This window comes from Triturus cristatus, chromosome 12, assembly GCF_964204655.1.
Source record: "Triturus cristatus chromosome 12, aTriCri1.1, whole genome shotgun sequence".
NCBI lineage: Eukaryota > Metazoa > Chordata > Amphibia > Caudata > Salamandridae > Triturus > Triturus cristatus.
Window position 1 is genome coordinate 163,065,820 of NC_140595.1, and position 20,748 is coordinate 163,086,567.

At 44.5% G+C, this 20,748-nt stretch overlaps 1 protein-coding gene across 1 annotated transcript in view; it reads left to right on the forward strand.

Annotated features, from left to right (window-relative positions):
• Positions 1–20,748, forward strand: part of LOC146772980 (rho guanine nucleotide exchange factor 11-like) — a 348,342-nt gene that overhangs the window by 321,186 nt on the left and 6,408 nt on the right. Inside the window, 1 exon segment of the mRNA XM_085637044.1 lies at positions 1,770–2,065. Within this exon segment, the coding sequence (XP_085493170.1) occupies positions 1,770–2,065 (296 nt within the window).

Consider the following 20,748-nt stretch of genomic DNA (forward strand, 5'->3'; position numbering starts at 1 on the left):
TCTTAATCCCCTTGCTGAAATCACAGCAGTTTAAACAAGTCAGGCCTGCATTTTTTTTGCAGAGTTTTATATAGCGCGAACTTGACCCGAATCCAATCAGGTATCAGAGCGCTTTACATAGCACCAGTTACGTTACATTAGGACACACATTCATTCTTTGTTAGGCACGGGGAGATTAAGCGATTTGCCCAGAATCACAGGATGTTCAGCGTCATTACCGAGACTCGAACCCAGTTCCCCAGGTCCGAAGTCAAGCACCCTAGCCGTTAGGTCAACTCCTCTTCCCCATTCTACCTTCAGATGCTCCCTACGGAGCACGTGACCTTTACTGTTTTATCTTTTTTACAAGCTGTCTGGGCATCCAGAAAAACGACACTGGATTAACTTTTATATATTTTGTGTTCTTGTGAGTAATCTTATTGTCTGTTTTTTTTTACCAATGAATTTGATTTTATCATCTCTGATCTGTATTCTTTTATGGGGATTTTATTTACTGAATAAAGATTTATATTGAATACTCATTAAGACTTAAAATGCCAGGTTCTTCTACTATCTTGAAGCAGTGGATAGGAGACCCTGTGAAAAACTGATAGTGCCCTTCAGCTACATTTAACAGTGTTTTTATGTGTTGCCTACCCCTCAGCCCTTGACTTCTCAACTACTTTGGACCATTCCTCTTCAATCATGCACTCAAATATACCTTGCTGTTAAGATAATGTTTGGTGCAATTTGATGACATGTTGCATTAGTTTCCTGACCTTGAATCTTGTGGCTGTGATTCAAGCTTTTGAAAAGTGCTTTTATTGTTTCAATGAGATACATTTAATGTTTAGTCATTGAAATAATTTATGACTGGTGTAATTTTTGTTGTAAATGCGCCTCCAGTGGGGTTTGGAATTCTGACTACTTTACCTAGATTCGCTTGCGGTGATTGCTTTGATACAACTTTTTTCAAGAGTGAGGGCACAGTGGTTCATAGAGCATGGTTGCCAATTTTGTACAATAGTGAGGAGCTTTCTTAGTCTGTTTGTGGCCTGCCGCCCTTCGATTTCTTGCTGTACCAGGTCAGGATTCATGGGATTTGTCAACTATCCATGGATATGGGAACTTGATGTGACTGGTAGCTTTCTTAAATCAGTCCTGCACAGGGTGCTTTACCCTATTCTCACAGAATTGTAGCAGCATCTTATTGAAATGGTTCAGAACTTCTTGCTGTGGGGTTGTTACCTTATGCCACACCTTTTCACATTGTTATCCATTGCAACCTGGTGACCTCACTAAAATGATTTCAATGATGCAGTTCATTTCCAAAGTTATCATTGTCTCTCTCATCTGATTGAAGAAATGTCATTTTAACTCACTTTAGCCATTAGCAACTCCACTCTTCTCGTATCGTTTTTCATAGCAGCCACTGGGGATCAGATAGGCCTTCTAGCATGGAGTTCAGGTAGTGTCATCAGGAAATATTATGAGCTTGGAAACTGTTCTGCAGTATGCAATAGAGAGGAGGTTTATGCTGTTATGAATGTTGCTAGAATTCTCTGCTTGCTAATTTAACGTGTTTTATCATGAAGGTATTCTCCTTAAAAAATGATGTTTAAGAGGTAGTGATAGTCTGGAGAAATATTTGCTCTGGGTGGCAAGACATTGTAAGTACTACTATATCTGATGGTGTGAGTGCAGAATATTATAATTCGGATTTTAATAGACAGCATGTGACAAAACCACGTAACTGATGCACATATTTATTTTTTCTCTGCATAACGCAGGAAAATATTTTTTATTTAGCACTGCCGGCTAACCCCTTGTTTCCTCTACAGACGATGACCACATAGCACCTGTAGGGAGAACCTGTCAGACCGACAGGACTGAAAGTAGGGCTGGTCCTAGCACCTTGAGTGCACAGACAATCAGTCACATCAACTTCAGTGAACCCAGACCTCAATTCGGAAGCACAGAGGTTGCTACTTCTGCAGAATCGCCAGCCTCCAGCCTTGCAATTCGTGACTTGGACATGATCTTCAAGACGATAGACCAGCTTACACTGAAGCTTAACACACTGAAGGTGAGAGTGTCTGATATGCAAAATAGGATTGTATAGCGACTGATTGCCTGTCATCTAAGACACCGTTAACCAAATTGCCATAAAGCCAACGTAAACATACTTATTTTCATGATTTTAAAATTGGTATGCCATCTAGCAGCAGTATGTTTAGAATGCTAGAGGTAGATTTTTGAGAACACTCAGCTGCTCTATGCTCAGCATAAGAACAAATCTAAGTTATGTAAAAGTTTGAATGTTCATTGGCTTTTAAAGCACTTTAAAATTAGTTGTCTTCTACACATGATGGTACTAGTTGTGCAGACTCTTTCAATTAAGTTTGTGATATATGAAAACTTACAGTAAGAAACACAATATTGTATTTTGGACAACCTTGGAAAAGTCTTCAGTCATGTCAGTCTTTAAAATATCATCATTACAATCCATTATGAAATCACAATCCCATAGACTGACAATAGAAGCATCCTGTTCAAAACACTTCTCTATAACCTCCACCCCACAAGGCGAGAACATCAAATTTACCTACTGGATTGCATTTTTAAGAAAACCTTCATTCTATTTTACACGAATAACAAATGTATTTCAATGGTAACCCATACGCACTTCAACCGACACCGATCTTCAGGTGCATATCTGTGATCCAACCCTCTCCTGACACCAGACATCTCCAGCAGTAGACTCCCTTGCAACTTTCCTTGGGAAGTTCATAGTTTTTTTTTAGAAATTGCCACCTACCTGCTGCATAATTCAGATTTTCCTCAGCAGGGGTGGGTAAAAAATCATGATTTTATTAAAGACACGGAGGCCAATATTATTCATATCTTCCTTGTTGCCAACTCACAGCAGCAACTTGAACAAACACTTAGAACTTAGAATACAAATATTTTAACATTCTGCTCTATATATAATCCCAAGTCAGGCAGCCATCTGCCTTCTTTTGCTGGCAGCATTAAGAACATTAACCATCTTCAGGCTTGAACATCCTGTAGTGGATAAAACCTCTTCCAACACTCCTCCGGCTTCCTTATTTACTTCCTGTAGTTACCTTCTCCTGAAAACACATAAAATGTATTATAGGGTAGGCTTAACACAGGGTGAAATAATATCAGCCTGTGTGTCTTTAATAAAATCATAATATTCTACCTACCCCTGCTGTGGAAAATGTGAATTTTATGTCAAGGCACGGAGGCCAATATTATGCATGTTTAAAGCCATGCCTTAATATTCCTCATAACACCTTCCATGGTTAAAAATAAAAAAATGTAAACACAGATTCCGTTGACCAATCCAGTGCAGCTCAAATACTAGTCAATCCAACTCCTGTCACTAAAGCCTTGGAGCCATAGCCCCTCTTGCAGAATGTTCTACAGACCTTGCAAGAACTATTCCTGCCCTTTTTATTGCTTCCTTAACCAATTGTGCTAACGTAGGGGCGGATACAGCCTTGTAACGATACCTAAAAGAAATTATCAACTTCATCTCCCCGTTACTTCCCAAACTCTATGTTCGTCTCTCATATTCATGCAAGGATCTCACTACTCAAAGCATTCTATAAAAAAAAGTCTGGACTACAACAAAAAGTCTGCAACATAGTCTTAGTCCTCTTCCTGATATTGAAACATACTCCTCCTGGTAAATATTTTCACGATGTTATCTCCAGCACCTTAAAATATGACACTCTTCTAAGCGAAATCAGGCAAAGAAGCATGACTAACTTGAATGACAGAGTTATTAAATCCCAAAAAGTGTTCTCTGTCCAACTACACAACTCTCTCTCAAAACAAGATCTACATTCCACAAAGATGAATACTGCGGGCCTAGAGGTGTCCTCAACCGCACACTCCTCAACAACCTGTTCACCACATCATGCTGCCCCACTGGTACACTATTCACCAAATCATGGCCTGCTGAATTCTCTGACCTACTTCTATTTACTGAACTGTACTAAGTCCCCTAAAGGAAAACCTCTGGCAAAGAATTAACCACCTCCAACACAAATGCTGATATGGGATCCAAATTCCGCAGAATACACTAACACACCCATCTCTTCAATGCCAAAATGAATGCCTTAGATGTTCCTAGTGACCAGGATTCCTTGATGAGTTTGGAAGCTTCTGCCACTAATCCTGAAACCTGCCAAACTCTCCCAAAATTCAACCATCTCATCAGCCTCAACTGTCCCTGCACAACTAACTAGTGCCTCTCTCCCATCACATTCAATAACAGATCTGCGAACTCCGGCAAAAGAACTGGACCATCTATCAACAGTTTCATGATGTCTGGATACCAAACCGGAGGCGGCAAAAAGCAGCTATCAACACTATTTCCACTCGCTCTGTTCTCACTTTCAATAGCAATTTCTGTATCACTGCAAATGGCGGGAAAGCATAACTGCGAGCCCTTCCCCAGTGCTGCAGAGATGCATCCTCTGTCTCTGGATCCAGCCTCCAACTGTAGAACTTGTGCATTTGAGCATTCACCCTGTTTGTCAAAAAATCCACCATTAACGGTCCCCATCTGTTCCTGAGTGCCCCAAACACCCTCTTGTTCAGCATCCAATCACTGAAATCCTTCAACTTCCTAGAGTTTGAATCTGCTATTATTTTGCTCATCCCTGGTATATACTGAGCCTGTACCATAATGTCCTTGCTCAGTCAAAAATGCCAAAAGTCACTTGTTAAATCCACTAAAGTCTTTGACCATGGTCCCCCCAACTTCTTGATGTACCCATCCACAGAAATATTGTCCATTTTTAATAATGCATAACATTTCACCTGGTTTCTGACAAACGTCTTGAACACAAAGGACACTGCCAACAACTCCAAATAATTGATGTGCATTGCCTTCTCCTGAACTGTCCACTTCCCCCTTATTGCTAATGAGCCACACCTTGCTCCCTAGCCCTACAGACTAGCATCCAACTCCATAACCACCTTCTGAATGTCACCAAATATGGCCCTTCCATTCCAAGTTTCCAAATTTCCCAGCCACCACTCCTGCTCTCCTTTTGTCTTCACATCTACCTGTACTCTCTGGCCTTCAATCTCTGTAGAGTTCGATAATGCAATGGGCTGGAAAAACTGCCTGCATAGATGCTGACAGCAGCCCTAGAATTCTGGCAATCTGATGCAAAGTTATCCATTCGCACATCAACCTTCTCTTACAAATCATCTTCGCCTTCTCCACGGGTAACCTCACCATTTATTCCAGTGTCCAAATCTGAAACCCCAAAAACACCATCCCCAGTGCTAGTTACAGACATGATTTCTGTTTGTTCACTACAAAACCCAGATCCTCCAACAGTGCACTGCTAGCCCCGTATGCTCCTGTGTTAACTCCTTACTTTCTGCCATAATTAAGATGTCGTCCAAATATACTATCAACAGACCCCCCTCATCCGCAGCAAAGTCAGTATTGGCCCCATCACCTGGTCAAACTAAATGGAAGACTCTTTAACCTCCACATTATCTCCTTCCAATGGAATCTCAAAAAATCTCTCTGGTTCCTGGCAACTGGAACAGTCAAGTAAGCATCCTTCAAATCTAGATGTGTTAACCAGTATCCCTTTCTCACATTTCAAAATATCTTTATTGAGAAATGTTATGCCAAAAACAGAACAGGAGCTGGTGTCAGGACCAAAAGCCCCGAAGTACATTTGACGGTGCATCACCGGGTCAGCAGACAAATGCCATCATTAGACGAACCCCTTGCCAGTGAAGTCGCCCCTTAGTCCCCAACTCCCGAAGAAAGAGAGGAAGAAAGAAGAAAGGGAAGAAAGTGAAAGGAGAGACAGAAAGGGGGGAGAGAAAAGAGAAGAGAGAGTTATCCGGCGCCTCGAGCTTCTTAATAATATAACATAATACAGCAACAAATATCCGACCATGTCAGTGACCGTGGGTGTGATGACCACATGGGAAGTTTCTTCCAGAAAGTGAAATCATGGCGGCTTGTGAGAAGCAAAATAATCGTCCAGGGTAGACCATATGTTCCTCGTGGAGGATTTCCAAGGTGAATGTTGTAGAACAATATTGTCTGCTCCCCTGAGGTGTATGACCCAGTTCATCCAACACTTGTAAGAGACCTTGCTAGTATCCTTCCAATTGGTGAGTATCATTTTAACTGCAGAAATCAACAGTAGATCAAGGAGAGCACGATCCCCCTCCGACTGCAAATCCACCTGTAAAAAAGCAGTTACCACGGACGATAGGGACCTAGGAAGAATACAGTTAAATAAATTAGACAAAAACAAATAGACCTTATCCCAGAAGGGTTTCACAACAGGGCAGTGCAGAATAAGGTGAGCCAAATCCCCTTTGTCTTGCTTACAATTCCAACACACATCATCCTCCCGAATCCCCATGGAAAACAGCCTAGCCGGTGTCCAAAAGGCTTTGTGTAATAGCCAAAATTTCGTTTGGGAGAGGACTGGGGAAATCTTATTACGTGTAACTGATCTCCATAGCTGGGGCCAAGAATCTTCGGTTAGCTGATTATCAGAAAGTCCCTTCCAGTAATCTACCACCTTAGAGTTAAGCTTGGAGGATTTGGGGCGCAGAAGTTGATAAATTTGTGAGACTTGATGACCAAGCCTATTAAGTTTTGCCACAAACTTGGGTAGCGATGGGGAGCTGGGAGACACTCTGGATTTCGTAATGGCAGCCCTCACCTTCAGGAAACTATAGAATTCGATATCAGCCAAGTGGAAACGAGATTGAAGTTCACTGAACGTCAAAGGGTATGTATCATTAACCAATTGGTGGGGAAAAAAGATACCTCTTTTACACCAAGAGTCAAGGAGTAAAGGCTTACCATTATAAAGGAACTTGGAGTTTAGCCAAAGTGATTCCATATTGGATCCCCTCATACCAACATCCAAGGACCTATCTAATTTTAAGAGAGCCAATTTAGTATTCCTAAAGATGGATCTGGAGTGGATGGCGACAAGGAGGTTGGCCGTGAGAACTGACAGAGGACGTATGTTCTGGAGAAGAGCCCCTTCCACTTCCAGCCACACTGGTATATAGTGATCAGGAGGAGAGACCCAGAGCAGACCCTGCCTCGCTAGAAAGGCATATTGTGATAGACGAAAGTCAGCCAGGTTAACGCCGCCCATTGTCTTGTCAAGCCTCAATTTTCGGATGCTGATTCTGGCTTTTTTACCACGCCACAGAAAGGATGTTAAAAGAGAATCTAATTTATGGTGAAAGGAGTCAGTCAGTAGCAATGGCAGCATACTTATGAGATAATTAACTAAAGGAGTAACCATCATCTTGATAGTTTCAATTCTCCCCCTCCACGTGATGAATTTAGGGGACCAGGCATCCAAGAGTGTCTTAATTTTTTGTAGGAGTACCTTTTCATTTTGATACAGGGTGTCCATAATATTATTACCAAATTCAATCCCCAAGTATTTAATAAAGCTCGACTGCCATGTTAACCCAGAGTCCCCCAGTATTTCGCTAGTACAAAACACGTTTAGTGGTTTAACTTCCGACTTATCTCTGTTAAGTTTGTACCCAGAGTGCAGAGAATACTCTGCAATCGTCTCCATTAGGGCAGTAATGGAGGAATCTGGGCGCTCTGTAACTATCAAAATGTCATCCGCATACGCGGCCAGTTTGACACGGATACCGTTGATATCCACACCCGCAATGTCCCCGTTGAGTTTGATAGCCTGAAGAAGGGGTTCCAGCGCCAGGAGGAAAAGTGATGGAGACAGAGGGCATCCCTGCCTGGTACCCTGATATAGGGGGAAGGGTTCCGAAAGAGCCCCATTGACAGCTATACGTCCAGTCGGTTTTAGGTAAAGTGACATAACCATTTTAATAAAGTCCTTACCCAAGCTAAAGGAATGCAGGCAACGTTCCAAGAACGACCAAGAGACTCTGTCGAAGGCCTTCTCGGCATCTAATGTGATGGCAATCGAGGGTACAGCCTTGGTTGCAGCGTTTTCTAATACGTGGCATAACAGTCGTGTGTTATCATTAGATAACCGGTTACGGAGGAACCCCACCTGGGAATTGCTTATTAATTTATGAAGGACCAAATTGAGTCTGACCGCGAGAATTTTGGCATATATTTTGCAGTCAACATTTATAAGCGAGATGGGCCTATAATTTTTTGGGAGAACAGGGTCCTTCCCTTCCTTGGGGATAACTACAATGTTAGCTTCAGTCATGGAGTCGGGTGTGTGTCCAGTAACAGCAATGTGATTAAAAACCTGTTTCATAGCAGGGCCTAATTGGGTTAAGAAAGACTTATAGAAGGATGCCGTAAAGCCGTCCGGCCCTGGAGCTTTGTTTTCCTTCAAGGACCTGACCGTCTTATCTATTTCCGAGCTGTTGATTTCCATAGCTAGCATGGCAGAGTCGTCTTCTGAGAGTTGTGGCAAATTAAGATCACGGAGAAAAGCAGAGCACTTTTCAGTGTCAAAAATCTGATTATTTGAGTATAGGTCCTGATAGAATTGTTTGAAAGTATTGAGAATGGCCTTGTGTGTTGTGTGGGTTAGGTTATTAGCGTCCTTGATTGAAGAGATAACGTGTTGGTTTTGTCTATGTTTAAGATATGAAGCCAAAAGTTTCCCCGCCTTGTTGGCCTCGCAAAGATTCAAAGCTTTAAATGTATTAATCCACACCCCTGCTCGTTCACTCAATATCTTATTGTATTCATACTTCTTCTGTGTCAGAGTCAATAATAGAGTAGAATCATTTAATGAGGCAATATGGGCGGTCTCTAGGTCTCTAATTTCCCGTTCTAATTGAAGAAGTCCCTGGTTCATACGTTTATTTATTTTTGTTTTTATCGCAATGATTAGCCCCCGTATAGTGGCCTTCAATGCGTCCCAGTGTGTGTTTACATTAGTACCAGACACCTTGTTATGGCCAAGGTATTCTGAAATGGCCTCCGCAATCTTCTTTTTATCTTCAGGGTCCGATAGGACATCATTGTTAAACCGCCACCGTTTGGGAGTTTGTTCCCTGTGGCTTCCGGTTAAGGTAAGAGAGATGCAAGAGTGGTCGGAAATCAATCTTGGAGCAATATCAGAGGACTCAATGAGGCTGGTGTATGCACCAGAGACAAGGATATAATCAATCCTAGTGTATGAATTGTGAGGGGCCGAATAAAAAGTGTAATCCCTTGAGTCCGGGTGTTGGAGTCTTTAGGGATCTTTGAGGTTAAATTTAGAGCAAATAGTGGCGAGCTCAGCGTGTGAGCTTGTAGGATGGTATTGGCAATTGGACTGTCTGTCAATTATCGGGTCCAGGGGAAGATTGAAGTCCCCTGCCATTATTATTAAATCTTCCCGAGGGATACTATCTAGCTTGTCAGAGACGCTAGACCAAAAGGTGGGGACATCTGTGTTGGGCCCATAAATATTGATCACATGTATTACGTCTTCGCCTCTCCTCAAGTGGGTGAGCAGAAAACGGCCCTCATCGTCGTGTTGGGAGGATTCTAGCGTGATATTAGCAGATCTCGAGATCAAGGTTATGACCCCTCGTTTCTTCTTAACTGCCGGTGAGCATGCCAATTGCGAAATCCAGTTACCTTTAACAAGATTATTGTCTACTTCGGAAAGTTTAGTCTCCTGTAGCAGCACTATGTCGCTTTTGGTTTTGGCTAAGTACTCCAAGACCTTACGTCTTTTCACAGGGTGGTTAAGGCCTTTGACATTTAGAGAGGCTATCTTCAGGTCGCTCAAAAGGACCCCTTGTTTGTCAATGGTCATGAGTAATGTTTCTAGATGGTGAACTCAACAAATATGGGTCGTGACATAAGGACAAATACGAAAATTCTAAAGACCACAGAGCAGGCCCAATGTGGGCGGCAATATAAACATACATCCGCAACTGTATTATACACCTGGAAACCGGACAATCCCATCCCGAACATAGCATACGGTACATAGGCCACTTGACATGTCCAGAGAGTAGGAGACGCCAGATAGAGAGAAGAGACAAGCAGAAGGAGAAGAGGAAAGAAAAGAGAAGGCGGAAAAGTAGAAGGAGAGCAAATGAGGAAGCAACTGTGAGAACCATAAAAATGGTTATATAAACGTGGGCGCTCTCAACCCAATCCCCCCCCACACCCACCCACCCCACCCCTACCTCAAAGCTTAGCATGTGGGAGGTGCGACGACAGAAGCGTCCACCCGCACCCCAGGGGAAACAACATGGTCAGAACATATACACAAACATACCTTCCCAGTACCCAACTCTCAAGGAACCTTCGGTAAAGAATGCAGTTCGAATACAAGTAACTGTCGACATCTCCGAGTGGCAAATCAAACAAATAAAGATCCGTACAACCCACAGGACACAAATACCAAATGAGCCAATACGACGCATCGGAACCATTGAACAGGACAATAACAAGAAGAGCAGAGGAATCAGTACATGTGCTACACCGGGCCTGGTGAGGATTTTCTCTTGCTGGCCAAAAGTTGTGATGAGTCCATGACCTGAGTAGGGGGGCCTTCTAGATAGGACGCAAGGGCTCCGGGGTCGTTGAAAAAGAGGTGTTTCCCCCCCTCGGTGATCTTGAACCTAGCAGGACCGACAAAGGAGAACAGGATACCCCTGGACCTCATTTTGTCTCTTAGACTTAGGAACCCCCTACGAGTATCCACAGTAGGCTTCGAAAAGTCTTGGGTAAAGATGATTTTGTTACCCTTCCAGATGAGATGGTGATTTTTCCTGGCGTGGGCAAGTATTGCTTCTACATGGCGGAAACGCAGAGGTTTACAAATGATTGGGCGGACCCCCTGCCGAGATGAGGATTTGAATGAAGGGATTCTGTGTGCTTTGTCCAGTTCGAAAGGCTGATCGAACGATACGCCAGTGAACTTAGGAATCCAGTCCTCCAGAAAGGCTAAACAGGAGCCCAGAGGATCCTCTGAACCCTCCGGAACACCAAGAATTCGGATGTTGCCCCTACGATTACGGTCTTCCAACTCGGCCATCTGTCTTAAGAGCATAGAGAACATATTCGACAAGGCTTTTGTCTCCTTACTTGACTTGGAAACGATGTCCTCAACATCACTGATCCTCTGTTCAGCAACGGAAAGTCTGTTATTCACAGCATTCATGTCTGCTCTGATGGCCGTTATCTCCAGTAGTATAGTATCAGTAGTTTGCTTGGTCGACTTGGCCAACTCATGGACATCAGCCAGCTTTTTCAGAATTAGCTCCAAAGTGCTATTGATATCTGGTTTCAGTTTGATAGGTGAGTCTGACTGTGAAGGATCACCTTTGTTTCTCTTGTGTACCAGCTTAGATTCGCGATCAGCCATTTTGGAGGACGTGGTAACAGTTGGATAAGTAGCTGGTTTTTACACACGGCTCACAATATTGACTAGTGACTACCAACAGCGCCGAGCTTGGCAAGAGAGGATGACTGCATAGACTTATGAAGATTGCATGGTATGCGAAAAACCAGCAGACCAAATGGCCACAACTTTTGCAGCCTGCCGTCCAATCACAGAGGTGTGAGGGGGTTAGTCGCCAAAAGGCCGTGTGGCAAAGTCACAGTGGCATCAAGAGTTATAATAAGGTGGACAGATACATGCAGCTACAGGACCAAAGCCGCTCCCAGCCTAGTGGCCCAAACCTACCCTCCGCTGAATCACCCCCGGAGCGCACAGGGCTCAGCGTGGCCGAGTTTGATGCACGATTCCTTCTCTCCGTGAGTCCCCACCCCTAGATTGCATCAGAACTCCATGGGACCAGGACAGGGATCAGTGGAGATCAAACTCTGATGATTGCGCCCTGCTATCTGGGAGAGACTAGCCAGACTCAGACCGGACCGTGACTTGAATTGGGTTGGATCCAGGGTCGCGCTGACAGTTTGTGGATAACCATCTCTTTGGTAGACTTTGCATGAGTAGCGCTGGTTAAATTAGTTAAGCTAATTGCGCCTGGGAACTCTCCGCATCGCCGTCACCGCCGCCATCTTGAGGTCAGGCATGTCGATGCAGTGACAGCCAGCTCGCAGGAACAGCAAAGGCGCTGATTAAACAATGCCAGCAAGGCGCCAACAGTGACAATTAGCAGTCAGTAGATAATGGATACTTGCAGGGTACTTGTAGAGAGACCACGGCCCTGTCGATCGAGAACATCCCGTACGGACTATCGGGAAGGCGCCATCTTGTTTTTTCCCCGCTTCGCGCCGCGAAGCAAGATCGTCCTGAAAGTCGCCTGTGCAGGGACCACCGCTGGTATCAGAGGGCTCCTCTTGTGCCCGGCTTCTCACATGGTGGGACACGCACAGCCTGAGGCGCGAACACTCAGCCACAGGGCACGGGAAGGGCAGCGTTTTCCCCCGGACCGACGGAGCGACGGAATCAGGCGGCCATCTCAACTGCCATCCAAGCCACGCCCCCACCAGTATCCCTTTCTCAAGAGCTCTCTCAGCAAATGAATCCCTTCCATCTTGAAGTGATTATGCTGTACCCAGTCCGTCAACTCCTTCAAATTTATGACCGGCCTCATGCCCTTGTCCTTCTTTTCGACCAGAAATAAGTTGGACAAACCCAATCATTAAAGTTCCCAGCTCTCTTGTTAGCAAGCTCCTTTACTTTCTGATCTACATACTCTCTTCTGTTTTAGAAAATCTTAGGGGCCTCTGCCATCTTTCCTGCACAGGAATTTCTACAGTCTATCCAATACCCCTGCACTCTTTCTAACACCCATTGATCTGCCATTATTTCCTACCATCTCTCTAAAAAAATGGGTGAGTCTGCCACCCAACTGTACCGGGATACACAAAGTGTCTTTTACCAAACATACCTTGTTGTCTTGTCATGCTGTCTCCTGTAAATATTTATCTTGACCCCTGGGGATAGAATCCTGCTGTCTGATATCCTGTTGATTAATATCCGCTGGGTCTAAATTCACGCCAGAATGACGCCTGTGTAATCCCAAAATGACGGCTGGGGAATCAACCCTGCATTCTCCCAGCCCACCAAAAACTGTTCTAATATCCTTCTGCGCCTTCTGTAGGGAATTGAATGCAATGGCATACTTTGCCATCTCCTTCACAAACTTTTCACCAAAAGTAGGTCTTTAGCCTGCCTCCTGACCCATCTCCTTACTTGCTAGCTCCACTAAATTTGGATACATTTTCATCAAGAGATGTTTCCTATGCTCTGCACACAGTTCTGCATTTGTGTTTCCCAACAAACACACTGCTCGCTGTACCATCTGTCGCAACTCCAAAACATCCACACCAGTCTCCTGTAAATATGCCTCCTCATACATGTCAAACATCTTTGTTATGAGCCCAAATACACCCCAAAGGGGATCATGACATCCTTTTAATCTCCTTTCTAGACTTCATCTGGGATCTCTCCCTGATTTGTTCAAGAACTTTAATATCTTAAAATCTAGCTCCGTCATCAACAATAAAGATTGGCCAGAGATGGCCTTGGACATTCAGAGTGAAGTATTTAGGCATCCCCTGCCTAATCCAGAACTCCATATATTCTGCCACATGCTGTGCTGGAACCTACTGACAGGATAATGGATGCTGTATAAAATGAGGGTCAAACATATAATCCGTCAAGGGATCCTGTACCTGCTCCACCTGTTTATTTTCCACTTTCTCTTTTTTTTACTCTTTCCCTTTCTAGTCCTCATCCTCCTTGTCTCCTAAATCAGATGAACACAAAATGACAATGCCCCCCTGTGAGAGGTTGGCCTGGTATATGATGTCCACTAATTAAAGTGAGCACATTGAACCAGTCCAAGCAACCCTTATGGTGATGTAAGAGGTCAAAGATAACCTTAGAAAGCTATCCAAGTGGTAGCTGTGGAGAGCAGCCTCAGGCTTAGTCTTGAAAGAATGTTAAGTAGCTTGTTTTACCAGAATGCAATCTTATTGTAATGGTCAAATGAAAGGAGAACCACACAGTAGTTATAAAAATATGGATTTATTATTATAACACACCTTAAATACCTCACAGTATCTGCTACACACAGATAAACACAAAGCACACAATACTGTAGCACAGAAACAATAGTAAGCATTACTAATACACAGTGGGCTCCAGGGGGAGACCAAACTATATACTAAAATAGTGGTATAAGAACCACGACTTGAGTCAGGACAGTCAAGACAGTGTTTAGAGGATGTAGAATCGCTGGGTCCCCAAGAAACCACCTAAGGTGGGTAAGAAGGGACCCCACAGAGGACGGGTGCAGTGTGAGAACACTGCAGCGTGCTACGTACAATTCTATGGGAGAGTCGCGGTTGCAATTTTAAGGTTTAAGGACCCTTCCCAGTGGATTACGAAGAAACCCTTTGGAACATAGAAGGTTGAAGAGCCACCCCACCCGTGGATACCAAAGTACCAGAGTTACCTATCCCAGGGAAGCCGGGTGCATAGGGTCAAGGTGGCGTCAGAAACCGCCTTCGTTCTCAATGGGAGTCTTCAAAGAAATGCCACTGCTGGACAGAAGAAAAGTGTCCGGTGGAACCCACAGGTGGATTCTTGATGGAAGGAACCTGAAAGCAGAGGGGACAGAGTCTGGGTCACTCAGGAGAGACCAGGGGCTCGGTAGACGAATGCCCACCGATGTCGGGTGATTCAGGTGTGAAGATGTAGACCTTGAGTCTACAGCTGCAGGGACCAGGAGATGTCGAGGACAACCAGGAGCCGGATACGAGCTGTCCCATGAAGGATGGAAGTGCTGAGGGGTTGGTGTCCGGCGGGAGCACCAACAAGCCTTGGCAGCGGCAACCCACGAAGGTCAAAGAAGGTTACGGTCTGCCCCAGCAAGGACCAGGGGACTCACCACAGCAAGGGGAGTTAGACAGGCCTGGAGAAACCAGGGGAGCCCAAGAAAAGCAGTGTTGTCCTTCAAATGGGCCCACAGGTCGAAAGCACTGGAGTCGCGAGGGGACTTGAAGCAGTTTCACAAAGAAACAGCTTGCAGGGCACAGAGTGCGAGGAGGCCAAAGTCCTTTGTACGAAATGTGCGCAGAGGTTGGGGCTATTGATAGCCCAATGCACTTAGTTGGGGAATGCCAACAAGCATATGCACTTGCAAAGGTATGCGGTGCACAGGGGCTCAGGTTATTCAGTCGCCACGAGGAATACTACCCTCAGACTTGGTGAGAGAGCAACTTGACCTCAAGGAACATAGGAACCCACCTCCTGTTTTGCTGGAGCCTTCTGAGTCTGCAGGAGCTCAGGATCAGCAAAGCGGTCAGTTGCGATACAGTGTCTGCGAATGCAAGGGAGTGACTCCTTCACCCCAAGGGGGATACTTCAGTTGTCCATGATGCTCCACAAGTCCTACAAGGAGCCTGTATGGTGCACGGGCACAGACGATGCGTTGGCCGGAGAAGGAGATGAAGTCGGCCCAGTCGAAGTCCAGCCAAGTCCAGAGTGCTCAAACGATCAAACGTCAGTGGTTTCTTGTTCAGAATCATGTCCATGTCGATTCTAGGGTCCTACAGCCAGGTCAGCCCTTTTGTATCCACAGGAGAGGGTTGGACAGATTCAGGGGACAATGGTGAGGATACTCCCCTGTCTTTTGTCCAGTTTCGCCCCAGAGGTGGAGTCAACGGCTCCCAGGACTGGTTTGAACTGGACAATGCACAGGGACACCAAGTGTGCCCCAGCTGCAGATTTTCATGCACTTTGGAAGTGCACCCACCTAGCCCCAGTACACTAATTCCTGCCTGGGAGGTGGTCACACCTCCCTGTGACAGGATGCCTATTGTGCTGCCTTCCTCTGCTCGAGCTTGGCTCAGCAGCAGGAGGGCAGAAATGTGTCTCTGGTTGTGAACAACCATTTTGTGCTGTCTTGGTCTAAAAGGCTGGTACCAGGAAGACCAGGGACCCCACAAAGCTTGCTTCAGAAGGGTGGAATCATACCTCCCACACCGGATGCTGGTGTGGAGGTATGATTCCAAGGTGTTTGATACCTAACACGACATGGGGGCCTCCTCTCATGTAAAGCCCAGCACTGCCTTCAGGATTATTAAGACCTGCTAGAGGGGTGACTTACAGGGTTTAAGTGCAGTGACCTATAGATATAGTAAACCTATATCTAAAGTAAGTGGTGCATGCACCATCTTACACAGGCTGCAACAGCAGACCAGAAGTTCCATTTTGCATGGCCTCTCATGGGTGGAATAATACATTCTTCAGCCCATGGGAGGCCTCTGGGGTACATATGTACTGGGTACATGGGTACCATATACTAGGGACTGACAAGGGTACCCCAGTATCCAATCTGGAGTGTGCCTAAGTACATGTCATAACATTTTAGGGAGAAAGCAGATAGGCTGGGGTCCTGATTAGCATGATTCCTGTCATACTAGTCAAAGACAGTGTAACATCAAGGAAAAAGTGGGGGTAACCATCAGAAGCAGCTCCTACTTTACTACACCTCCCTGCTGGAGGAGTCATCACAGGCCACCACTCTGTGATCCCTCTTACTGGCCTTCATAGCCTTCTCACTCAACTCCAACTGAGTTGTCCTCTAACTTTCTCTCGAACTGTACTTTCCTTTTGTCTTTAAGCCTTTCTCTTTTTGCAGATACTTCTTTTTCTGAGTCACTTTACAAATACCACTCACACCAGCCACCTTATCCGTGGCCTCCAACTGACCGGATCTGCTTGTTCTCATTCCTGCTCCCAAATTTCCCTTCCAACCTTTCCATACAATCATCTATTTATTTCCCTAATTGGGTTGCCAAGGTTGAAACAACCTGACACATTCCTGGACCTTATCCTCAATGCTCATTTCTGAGGCACCATTACCTTCCATTCTGACAGAACATATCTCACCAGTCTAAAATTTCCAGAGGAATCCAAAATCGTTCCTTCAACATAATGTATAGCCCTCTACCAAAATATCTCTGTACTTCAACTACCAGAGTACTTCTGCTTCTCTTATCACCAAGCTGAATCTGACAAAAAAATGCTCCTAAACTATCCCTAAATATGACTGCCTGGCCCCTCCTTATGAAGGGCCAGACTGTCCCAATCCAAAATGGCAACCTATGTCCTCTGACGCTCCTACGGCAGCTGCCTATAACTAGATTTGGTCCAGCCACAATCGCGCTCCACTCCATCAGACACCACGCAGGTAAGCGCCGCTCCATTTCTTATATTTTCCCTCTCAAAAATTCTGGGATGATCAAAGAGCAACTACAAAGCTGTTCAAACCCTCTAATCCTGCGTGCCGCACCGGCATTCATCCGAGCACGCTTGCACTTGGCCGTGCCATGCGCTGTGCCACTCGTGATCCAGGTCGAGTCCGTCCCTATGGAAGGCACCGCCACACGCCTTAATCAAGCAACGTTTGGCCCATTCAAAAGACACAATGCCTGACCACTGCTACTGCCCTGACAGTAGTCAACTTTCTCCTAAACACCTCTAGTCAAAAAACTTAGGCAGTAATTTTAAACACTCCCAAAACCGCTGTATGTTCCCGTTTTAACTGTAATCAATCGCGTTTTTTTAAAACACACCCTACATGCCTTAATAAAAATCCCTGTTCACCTCTCCTAAAGTGAACCCATCACACACTGAACACACACTCTTCAACTGTTTTGTTCAGACTCTAATTACATCCTGCTCATACATTCTCATGACAATTACTGTTGAGGTGGAATCACATGTGCTTATTTTAGTAGTGAGCAGCAACAAAGAAAGAAGATGGCTGACTGACTTGGGATTATATATGATGTAGAATGTTAAAAGATTTGTATTCTAAGTTCTAAGTGTTTGTTCAAGTTGCTGCTGTGAGTTGGCAATAAGGAAGATATGCGTAATATCGGTCTCCGTGCCTTGCCATAAAATTACACAGATGAGAATCACAGTTGCCGCTCTTCAGTGGCGGGTTAAGCCTCTGGCATGGAACCTGGTGTATCAGACATTGGTTTGATGATCAGCTTAATAAGAACACATTTGGAACTATTATCCTTTAGTATTTTTTTTAAATGTTTATTTATTACATCTTGCACAAACACTCTGCATGAACATACCAATTCTCAACATTAATTTGCATAGTAACCAATTTTAAAAACACCATTTGGAATCAACCGTATGAGCTTCACAAGGTCCTTGGCTGGCCGGTACAATTATCCATGTCCATATAGTTCAGAGATCAGAAATACTTTATTATTTTGTTAGAACAGTGGCCACCTTCAGCACAGTGTTGCATGATTTTCTTTGGAGGGGTGGATGGAGGGAATCTCATGGTTTGTAATGTTTGCTACTGTAGATCACATGCTCTGCACACTTGCTATTTAATGTTGGGCATGGACGTTTATCAAGTCACAAATGGGTTTAAGTATTGTTGGGGAGACGTGCTGCATAGTTTGTGACCCACGTAATCTGACTACTTACTACCCTTCTCTGCTAGAACATTAGAGACAGGAGCAGTAGTGTGACTCTTCTTTGTAGCTAATACAATGCTAGGAAAAGGAAGGGTCCTGCTCTAGAGATTTATAATGTGTCTGCGAACATGCTCCTGCAGATTTCACAGAACCTCATGCAAGCAAAAGAATCGCTAGGAAGTTCAGGATAACCTTGTACCAAAGGCATTATTTGATGAGAAGAATTCCTATGATGGAGTGTTCTGAAGAACAATGCAGTGCTAGACGGTAGTATTGATACTGCAATGTTCATGTTTGCACACCTGTGATAAGCACCTCATGGAAGGTGCTAGTGTTCTCAAAAGGAGAAATCCTCATGAAAGGCCTAAGTGTAGGTTATCTTTTGGCAAAAATGACAAAGTCTTGATTTAACGAGACCCTGAAAGAATACAAAAGGGTTGAGGTGTGAGAACTCTTAAGGAGTGTGGTGTCTTTGGCTTGTGTGATCCCTTTAAAGAGTAGGGTTGCTCAGTGTAGTGCATTATATAATATATACAGATGTCTGTAGTGCTGAGGGAACAGTGGAAATGGACAGTCGGAGATATCTTAGATGAAGTTACAGGAGGAGCTGTACACTCAGGCATTGTAAAACAAAGGGCCATATGTAGGTAACATACTATTTACCGATTCATAAATACCGAATTGTACCGATTCGGTATTTATGAATCGGTAAATAGTATGTAGGTAAATAATCGGTAATTATTACCGATTCGGTAAATATCGGTATATATGAATCGGTATTTACCGAATCGGTAATAATGCATCCCTTCCCATTCATTCCTATGGGCCTGGAGGCCCATAGGAATGAATGGGAAGCCAGTTACTATTACTGATTCGGTAAATACCGAATTGGTAATAGGGGAGGCATTATCATGGGTGGCAGGGTGTCACATTGACACCCTGTTGCACCCCTGATTCGTGCATGTGTGCATATGTGGCGCACATACATGCCCTAAGGGCATGTATGTCTGCCACATGGCACTTTTCAAATAGCACAAAAATGCTTTTTGAAAGGAATTCGTCATTTACCATCAACTTGTAGTTGGTGGTAAATAACGAATCCAGACACCAATAATGCACTCACTTGAGTGCCCCCTACATAGCATTTCTGGATTCGGTAATTTACCGAATCGGTATTTTACCGATTTCTTTAAATTCCGATTCGGTAAATACCGAATCCAGAAAAGCAGCCACCTACATCTCAAGTGCCTCAATACCGGTCGGTAACGGGATATTTACCGATTTTCGGCCGTTACCGACCGGTATTGAGGTACCTACATATGGCCCAAAGTGTTTTAGTCACACCTGGAACCACTAGTTGCACAGGTTTTTGAGACCTAGCACTGACTGCTGACTGAGATAGAGGTTATGTGAAGGTGTTGCAGCATTAGGTGGTGTACATTGTGTAGTCAGTGTAAGACAAGGTAATGATGGCAAGTCTTATAGCATATAACATATAAAACGGAAGAGATTTGGAGAATAAGCTCTTGAATACTCTTGAGTTTGTCATTGCGGGCAGATGTTTTTTGATGTTGAGTAGCTCTATGGCAGGCAGATGGCCTCCATACCCGTCCTCCACATCATATACCTCAGAGGGTAGGGAAGCCATTCATAAAGTCACCTCTACATCTTCCTTAGGGGTGACTAAGGCATTCCTGTTTACTGTGTACCCTGATCTTAAATCTGGCCTTGAATACTTAAATGGAAATATTGACTCATAATTCATGCTTGTCAGGAAGGAGATCGTTCATCACAAGGCACTTTCTCTATGTTTTTCAGCCACAGCATTGACGTTTGATGAAAGGATGGCATTTTTTCATAAAAGAAAAATGCTTTCAGTAAGAAAGTGACATAAAAACACTTAGGGCCTCATTGTGATGTCCAACGGAAAGCCATCTGACAGCTCGTCTGAGGTTTTCTGCCTGACATCAGAGGTTTCTGCCTGACCGCCATATTACGATACTGGCTGTCGGAAGGAAACCCATGACACCTATGCGGCCTACAGAAAAGGGAGCCTCAATCAAAAATCCAGTGAACAACATCCAACGGATCCGAGATGCCGGTAAGCAAGTAGCTGGTGAGAGTCACACACTTGTCGAGATTGTCCGTCTCCAGGTGATGGAGACAAAGAAAGGCCTTTTCCGACAGTGCCCTTGGTGCAGGGCCAAGCATGCACATTCCGACACTCACAAAGCGTGTAATCTGTGCTTATCCTCAGAGCACAAAGAACACGAGTGCGCAGCCTGCACATTGTTCAAAAACAAAAAAGACACTTCAGGCCCGAAGGG